Genomic DNA, 9,819 nt, shown 5'->3' with positions numbered 1-9,819 from the left:
AAAAATAAATTGTAATTTCGTCTAATGTCTCGTTCTAAATTTTATGTGTTGCTATTGGTCAGGGGTCCATTGTAAAGCGCTTTGAACACGTTTCGTGGATATTGAGCGATTTAAAAGCTCAATGTTTTTAAAAAATGTATCATATGAAGTTTCTTTTAAATAATGGAAATGTACAACTTTGAAACAATGTCAAGTAGCTACGAAAAAAGCTTCCTCTGAGGAAAAATCTATGTTTAATTCAAATGCACTGGGTATTGAGTGAATGTATCATCTACCAAATTCAGTCCCTTGTTTGGGGGACAAAGAATAGAAAGAACGAAATTGACATCACTCAGCTCTTTTTCATATTTCTTTAGACAGTCATTTTAGTGATTACTTCTCACTCAATTATATAAATCAGACTATAGATAGAATGCGCTTGGCCAAGGAGTTCACAACATTGCCATCCGGAAGTATAACGGACCAACACACAAACTCTGTGTAACCATGAACTTTTATAGTCTGGTTAATACAGTTTTGTGATAACAACTCACAAACGCGGATGGCAAAAACAATAACAAAGGCCCGAGTGACGTCATCTGCATACTATCTATAAATTTACAATATTGTGTGTTGGTACTTTATATCCAGCTGGCGGATGCTGTGTTCGTTTTAACTAAATGCATAACATCAACAACTACAAAGGTCTTTCCACATGCGACTGGTGCCTCGGTATTGTGGCTTGTTGTTTTAACTATTTGTGGGATTGCGTGAACTTTGTTCATTCGTAGAAATTATCGAGCGTCTAAAATAAGTATTAACATGTGGGCTGTCCTCTTGATGGTGTTCACTGTGTTGAACACAACAAAGGCACAGGGCTTGTGATAAACACATGCAATCTAATTCAAAGGTAGGTCAGTTGGCCCAAATAATCGTTCACATGATAGGATATGGATCTGATATGATGATGATGATGATGATGATGATGATGATGATGATGATGATGATGATGATGATGATGATGATGATGATGATGATCATTATTTGTTTACAGCCATATTGGAAACTTTATTCACTGTGCTATATTTTACAACTTTTAACAACTACCGTGTACATCGATCTATTTATAATACTAATTTTGTGAACAGACTCAGAGGGGGTAGACGAAAACAACGCCCTATAACCACCGTCATTGGTCATCGGCCAACCCCACGCCCGCTCCCCCTACGACCTCGATCCTCGCTTCAATTTATCAACACTCGTCCCCCATCCAATCTAATCACTTCAATGAGTAATCCTCACCGTTCCTTGTCAAATGTCAACACTGTCCGTGACAGTCAGTATGAAATTAACGACCACCATGACAACAACTCGCAGCAACAGCACCGTCTTGAGCAACAACAACAACAACAACAACAACAACAACAACAACAACAACAACAACAACAACAACAACCTGCACGTAGTGATCATACCAGTTTAAAAATTGGATTACTAAATGTTAGATCGTGTCGTAATAAAACTCAAGACATAATCGACATTATTGAAGATCATAAAATTAATATTTTTGTCATCTTGGAAACATGGCTTAATCATTCATATGATGATCCAATTATGAAATCAATTACCCCCGAAGGCTTTTGTATTAAATCATTTCCACGCATTGGGAGGAAAGGAGGTGGTATTGCAATTATTTACAACTTGTCACTCTTTGACAAGATATCATTTCACCATGATAATTTTAGAAGTTTTGAATACGCTGGATTTGCCATTCATGAAAATAATTTTAAAAAGTCGTTTCACTGTGTCTACTGCCCACCACCAAGCCAACAAAACAAAATATCAACAATTGATTTTTTATCTGAGTTCGGAGAATTTATGACTATGCAATCCATTAACAAAAAGCATAATATTTTTATGGGTGATTTTAACATTGATTATTTCGGAAACAAAAATGAATCGAAAGTATTTCGGGAGCTTATTGACACTAACAACTATATTCAACTTGTAAGCGGTCCTACAAACAACCATGGCCACACAATAGATCATGTCATTACAGACATTGAACATTCTCTCTCTTCACCTGTCTCAAATATTGATAAATTAATCTCTGACCATCATTTAATTGTGTTTTGCGTTTTATTTCCAATGAAGCACGAAGTAAAAAAGATGATAACATCTCGTAATTTGAAGAATATAAACATGAACATTTTTAAACAAGACCTTGACCATAACGTTAAAAATAAACATGATGCGAATGGTCTCCACGAGTCAATTGTTGGTACGGTGGACAAGCATGCTCCCTTAACAACTAGAGCAGTAAAAGTGAGACGTCAAGCACCCTGGTATAATACCGAAATAAAATTGAATGGATTAGCCAGGAGGCGGGCAGAAAGAAAATGGCTCAAGTCCAGAGATGCTGTCGATAAGAAGCGATACATCGCGGCTAGAAATGATGCAAAAGCCGTCAATTTCAGGGCCAAAAAGAAATTCTATGAAGAAAGCCTCAAAAACGTGGGACGTTCGAGACAATTCTTTGCCTTGACCAAGGAACTGCTGGGACAACAGACGCAACCAGCTCTCCCATCTTTAATCGATCGTCCATATCTACCAACTCGCTTTGGTCAATATTTTAAAGAAAAAACGGATACCATCAGGAAGGAACTCTCGTCTGAATCGATCCCTACAACATTTGACAAGTTTCATGGTGATTCGTTAACACATTTTTCAAAGATTACTGAAGCTGACTTACGTGATTGCATTATGTCGTCTCCAACTAAAAGTTGTGATTTAGACCCCTTAAATACTGCCATTTTAAAAAAATGCATTGATGTAATTTTAACACCATTTACATGTATTGTTAATAATTCGTTGCAGTCAGGTGCTGTACCAGACATTTACAAAGTTGCTCATGTCAAACCCCTTTTGAAAAAACCTGATCTCGATAAAGAGAACTTAAAAAACTATCGCCCTGTCTCTAATCTTCCTTTTCTCTCTAAGATCTTAGAAAAGCTTGTTTTGAAACAATTACTGTCTCATCTTAAAAATAATTGTCTTGAAGAAAAATTTCAGTCTGCTTATAGGCAACATCATTCGACGGAAACCGCACTTGTTAGGGTTGTTAATGATCTCCTCTCTGTTATAGACAATGGTTCATGTTCTTTGCTGAATTTGCTTGACCTATCGTCTGCTTTTGATACTATTGATCACAATCTTCTTCTCAAACGTCTTGAAATTACTTATGGCGTGTCTGGTGCAGCGCTTGATTGGTTTAGGTCATATTTGTTTAATCGTATACAGATTATTACGGTGGATGAATATAGATCGGAGGAAATCTTTCTTGATTGTGGGGTTCCCCAGGGTTCAGTACTTGGACCCGTTCTTTTTGTTTTGTACGTTGGCCCTCTGTCTAAAATCATCAGAAGTTTTGGTCTGTCTTACCATCAATACGCTGATGATACGCAATTGTACTGCGTTTCCAATATGAGAAATTTACAAGAAGTATCAGCCAATAGTAAAAATTGTATCCAAAGTGTTAAGAAATGGATGAATGAGAACAGACTGAAACTGAATGATGATAAGACGGAGGTGCTGTATGTGGGGAACAGGAAGTGGAAAAGTGAAACAGATTTGAAGTTGGGGGATGCCTCTATTCAAATTGTTGACAAAGTGAAAAACCTTGGCACATTCTTAGACTCTGGACTGTCGATGGAGCATCAGGTTAATAATTTGGTTAGATCTCTCTTTTTCCAACTAAAAAAGATTGCTTCCATTAGACGGTTCATATCTGAGGATGTGACCAAGCACCTGGTTGTGTCCCTCGTACTATCGAAATTGGATTATTGTAATGCTCTGTTGTTTGGCGTTTCGCAATACAATCTGAAACGTCTTCAGATTGTCCAAAACAGCGCTGCCAGACTAGTATTTATGAAGCGTAGGTGCGACTCTGCCGGACCTCTACTTCATGACCTGCATTGGCTGCCTGTTGAGAAAAGAATTAAATTCAAAGCTTGTGTTTTAGTGTATCGTTGTCTTGAAGGTACTGCCCCTTCCTACCTTTCAGAACTAATTGAAAGATATTCAAAACCCCGCCCCTTACGTTCGGCCAGTGATTCCACAAAACTAGTTGTCCCTCGAATTCGGAAAAATGCTGGAATGAGATCCTTTTCTCATTTCGGACCCTCTATTTGGAACACCTTACCGCAGAGCATTCGTGAAAAAGAAGCTTTGGCTATTTTTAAACGTTCGCTTAAAACATATTTGTTTCGATTTTAGTAGATGGTATGAGAAGCAAGATAGGTTTGGTTTGTGTTGTGTGTTGTGTTGTGTGTGTGTGTGTGTGCTTGTGTGTGTGAATGAGTATGTTTCAGCCAAAGTAATTTGTAATTTAAGCGCTTAGAGTCTGGTGTCTCGGAGTTATAGCGCTATATAAATTTTCAGCATTATTATTATTATTATTATTTATCAAGGCTTATCCCTCCTGGACGTGGTCTCCGCAGCTCCCAACCGAAAAAAGCTTCTGTCCTGCGCCTTCCTTTCACATTCGGTCACTAGCTTATTCATCCATTCGCTCATGTCTTGTGACCATAATCTTCTTGGTCACCCTCTCTATCTTTTACCATCCACAATATCCTCCAGAAATTTAATTTTTAGGGAGCCATGTCTCTTGATTTGTCAAAAAGGCAGGTTTTAGTGTCTGCATCATCTTGATGAGATATGATTCCCTAATGCTCTGGGGAACGTTTTGACATTCTGTTAGTTTCCTTTGCTGTCAAGGGAATGTGGAGACTTTTCCGGTAACATTTAATTTCAAATGCATTTATTTTATTCTCATCGTTCTCTTGTGATTATCCACGATTCACATCCATGATGTCATACGATATGTATTATGATAAGAAAAATACCTTAAGTTTTAATTCAATTTTCCAGCTTCGTGGTCTTATTGTATGACATTCTACTTCGAACGGTAGTCATAAGGTTATAGCCCCGTTTTTGACTGCCAAAGTTGAGTTCTTGGAAAGACTCTTTACTCATATTCCCTGACATCACTCACCAAGCGTAAAATGAGTACCTCGCTTGGTACCAGCGTCATCTTTATCCAAAAAAATATATTAAAGATCGCCTATAGTTCACGTTGTCCTGCATGTTAAGCGTTGCTGTTGCCATGGAGCCTCTTGTTAAGTGCTTTGCGTACATTTAGTTGATATTGCTCTATATTTCTTTAATAGCTCATGTTTACGCAGTAGAGTCGCTGTGCACTGTTACTTTCCCGTTTTCTATTTAGGCCAGGAAACTTGATTAAGGTGACTACTTGCCAAAAAGTCTCAAATATGAAACCTATTGTAAGTCTCGGGTATGAGACATCTTGGCAAGTTGGCCGTAGTCAAACAGACGTGATGACCCTGAAAAATTGGGTATTTTATGTATGAAGAGACGTCAGAAAAAAAAATTGGGTATAGAATTTATAAAGATGGCATCAGAAAAATCGGATATAGAATGTATGAAGATGGCATCAGAAAAAACGAGGTATAGAATCTACAAAGATGGCATTAGAAAAACTGGATAGATAACGTATGAGAATTGTATCAGAAAAACTGGATATAGACTCTAAGAAGATGACATTAGCTGTGTATAGAAGCATGATTATGACATCACAAAAATTGGTTATAGAAACTATGAAGATGACATTAGAAAAACTGGGTATAAAATGTAAGAAGATGGCATCACAAAAAAATGGGTATAGAATGTATGAAGATGACATCAAGCAGCTTTCTGTTGTTTTTTAGACCGCAATTGGATGATAAGTTCTTACTAAATTCAATCAGTCAGACTAAGGAAGGTACACAAGCTCTTTGTTATTGTTTTTAGACAGCAATTTTTAGCATTAGTTCTCACTAAATTATATCAGTAAGACAATAAACACTCAAGATTACGCATAGTTTTGTGTCTTGGTACGTACATAACAGGTGAGTATGTAATCAAAGTCATAGCATCAACATTGATATATGAAGTATAAGTTTTTTGGCCAAAATTTTAAAAAGTGTGTTGCCAATGTGACGGCAGAATATAATAAATAAATGAGCTTTTATATAGCGCAATATCCACTAAATATGCTCAAAGCGCTTTACAAGGGGTCCTTGGTCAACAGCAACATTTAACATGTAGGACGGGACATGACGCCTGTTAGGCGATATTACAATTTTTCGGACAAAGACAACGCTGTTAACGGCCAGGTACTCATTTTACACCTGAGTACGGTGAGAGAATGTGAGTAAAGAGCCTTTTCCAAGGGCTCAACTATGCGCCGAGAGCGAGGCTCGAACCCAGGACCTTCCGATCCGAAAGCGAGTGTCAGTTGTGTTATTGTAGCCTTTGAGGTCTTGTGGTATGACACTCCTCTCCCAGTCAGTTGGTTAGGAAGAATTGACCTCCTCGAGAGAATTGTTTATTGATGTGCCTTCACCATACTCAGGCTTAAAATAAGAGCATTGTCGGTTATCTCTTTTAAATAAGAACTATAGTTATTTTTTAAATTACTGCATAAGCAATATTTTGAAAATATACTTTCAGCTTCAATGCAATGAGCCTGCTGAATCTTTGTATTTGTTTTCTCCGTCTTTTTGGGCACAACGTCTTTCATCATCTATCAACAAATGCAATAACAAAAGAAACAACAAAAAAATAAACAAAAGACCAAACAAACAAAAGAAAAAAAAATTAAAACAAACAAAACAAAAACTAGCAGCATTACAATGAGTAGAATCCAGAGAGACAGGAGATGATGTTTTGTTATGTGATGTCGGGATTATTCCTATTCTTTTTCTTCTTCTCCTTCATCATCATCATCATCATCATCACCATCATCATCATCATCACAATCATCATCATCACCAACATCATCATCATTATCTTCTTCTTCGTCTAATTCTTCTTCTTCTTCTTCTTCTTCTTCTTCTTCTTCTTCTTCTTCTTCTTCTTCTTCTTCTTCTTCTTCTTCTTCTTCTTCTTCTTCTTCTTCTTCTTCTTCTTCTTCTTCTTCTTCTTTTTCGTCTTCCTCTTCTTTTCTTTTTCTTCTTCGTTAAGGCGAATTTTGGAGCACATTATATACAGATCAATTATGGACCACCTGGAAGAAAACAACATCTTCACTGATGCTCAACATGGATTTCGAGCAGACGATCATGCGAATCACATCTGCTATCACTATCCTTTGACTTTCTGCAAACACTGGAAAATCGGAGATAGGTCCTATTGGACTTCTTAAACGCCTTTGACAAAGTCCATCACAGAGGTCTGCGTCTTAAAGTCAAACAGTTCGGGATTACATGTTAACAACGACACCAGCTGGACTGAATCCTTTAAGGATAACAGAATACAAAAAGTTTTTCTCGAAGGTAAAGAGTCAAACACGACAATGTTGTGCCAGGAGTACTCCAAGGTATTGTTCTATGACCACTCCCCTATCTCATTTACATTAATGACATGCCAGAAGGACTACATCCTGTTCCACAGTGATATTGTTCTCAAATGACGGTCTCCAGTACAGTGAAATATAAACGGGAACGATACCGTCATACTACAGCAATATCTTAATAAATTACAGTGCTGGGAGGCAAGATGGAAACTGAAATTCCACCCCAAAATGTGTCATGTCCTCAGGGTGATGAACAAAAAAAAACATAATCGACTCCCAATATAATATCCCTGACGAAGCTCAAGCCAAATAGAACAATGACCTTCCTCAAAAGACAAATCCGCCACTGTCACCAATTTGTGAAAAAGAAATGCTATGAAGCATGTGTCAGGCCCATACTGGAATATAGTATCTCAGTATGGGACCCACACACATCACAAGAAATCAACGAGCTAGAAAAGTCAAAAGTTAGGCGGCCAGATTTGTCAGTGGAAACAATGAGCGAGATATTAGCAAAACGATCTCCATTGGAAATCGCTACATGAAAGACGGTTCATCAACAAACTCCTCATATTCACAAAGCACAAAACGGAAAACTCGAAATTCCAACTAGCCATTTTAAATGTGACAACAACAAAACAAGAAACTCAGCATTTAATTATGAAAACCCCCACTCAAGAACAAACCATAATCTTTACTCTTTCTTCTCCTCCACCATCCTACTTTGCTCTATAGATTTGACCAACCGCCTCATAACGGTACTGTGTCGGGGCCGAGGTACACCCATTAGGCGGTCTGATAACCCCATACAATAAAATATGTTTTTTTTCAATATTGTTGCAATGGACAATATGTGTGCCTACTTGGAAGTATTTCTGTGACTCTAAGCCTCAAACAATTTGAGTTATCAGACGTACATGTATTTATCTATCGTGGCCATTTAGATGGCATAACTTGAATGTATCGTCAAAACTAAAAACTTGGGTCATGTCTATGTGTTTTATTGTGGTCAAGAAATAAAAATTCCATTTTCTAGTTATATCTTTAAGTCCACATTTTGGCATTTGCTTCATCCAGATATCCGAGTCCCACATTGAATTATCCTTTTTATTGTTTTTGTCATAAGCTGACAAAGCGTTGTGATCCCGAAACATTCCTTGTTAAGTCTAATGTATTTCTTTCCATTAAAAATAGCCATTGTATTCATTTTTTTCATACAACAATTATTTTCAGGGTTGTGATGAATCCAAGAAAGTGGACACTGAAGAACGTCGCCGACGAAGCACCAGGAAAATAACTGGAACCATCAGTGTCGTCAACAATCGGAATTCATAGACCAAATGGATCATTAGAAAATGGCAGTCGAAAGCGGACTCGTTAAAAACTAGAACCAGTCATATTTCATTGCTTCTCTCTAGTTAAACCACACTTCTGATGTATTCTCTGTCTACATTTGTAATAAAAATCCAATAAAGATAATGTATTCCGATTTTTATTGTTTTTGATGAAGGATAAATGCTTCGATTCCAAAACGTTCCTTGACGGTTTGTTGGTGTTATTTGAAGCCTTTTAATTTTTAATTAACCCATACATTCATTATTTTCAGGATTTTAGGGAACCTTTAGACGTTAGACCTTAATTCCTCCCGTGTCTTTGACACATTGGGTTATCCAGATTCGTTATTCCTCCCTATTATCCCGTGATGCCATTTATGCCTCGTCAGCTCTCCAGTTTTAAGGTCTTTCTCGACAGTTGTTTTCCACGTTGTCCTCGTTCTTGCCTGTTGTTATCATTATTGTATCTTTCCTACATTCAAATGCTTTTTTGGTATTCTTTCATGTGGACGACGTGTCCTGTCCATCTGAGATTGTGTTGTTCGATGGTGATCGTAACGTCCTGTATTCCAGTTATTTTTATAATTTCAGTATTCTCTACGTGGTCAAAGTAAGTAGCTGACATTGAGTACTTTTCTTAGGTATCGTTGTTGGAACGCGTTGAAACATTTTTGTCTTGATTAATCGAGGAAAAGACCAACATGTAAAGTGACCTCTATGAATGGATTTTGAACGAACAAGAAAAAATCAAATGTGTATGGGTCATTATTATTACAATGAAAAACAGAAATTTGGAGATAATCATCAAAATACGTGTAGTGAAAGCTTAATATGGATGGCCAGTTTTGTTAAACGGATGTGGGTCAACAAAGAAATCGAGAGAAAGTTGGAGGTTGCTGAGATGTGGCTTCTTAGAAGAATCATGAGAATATCCTTGACAGAAAAGTGACAAAAGAGATAGATAGTATTGGATCATGAAGACATAACACACTCACGTATTTAAAGTTTTGACCATGATTTAAATATCGTCTTTTAGATTTCTACAGATTAAAATGACCCTCATCTTGCCAAAAGCTTTCAAAACCAGGGACT

The 9,819-nt window shown here is 37.2% G+C and overlaps 1 protein-coding gene across 2 annotated transcripts in view; it reads left to right on the top strand.

The window, feature by feature from the left end:
• The window catches only part of LOC144960180 (uncharacterized), a 63,226-nt gene extending 54,353 nt beyond the window's left edge, over window positions 1–8,873 (top strand). For both annotated transcript variants that reach the window (XM_078893202.1, XM_078893203.1), the window contains exon 14: window positions 8,627–8,873. In XM_078893202.1, the coding sequence (XP_078749328.1) occupies window positions 8,627–8,728 (102 nt within the window). In that variant the 3' untranslated portion in view covers window positions 8,729–8,873. The remainder of the gene's footprint in view (window positions 1–8,626) is intronic.
• Window positions 8,874–9,819: the final 946 nt, after the last annotated feature.

Source organism: Berghia stephanieae, chromosome 14, assembly GCF_034508935.2.
Source record: "Berghia stephanieae isolate SIO BIC M18660-M18661 chromosome 14, UCSD_Bste_1.3, whole genome shotgun sequence".
Lineage (NCBI taxonomy): Eukaryota > Metazoa > Mollusca > Gastropoda > Nudibranchia > Aeolidiidae > Berghia > Berghia stephanieae.
The sequence above is the reverse complement of the archived record's forward strand: the minus strand, read 5'-3'. Positions and strand labels throughout refer to the sequence as shown.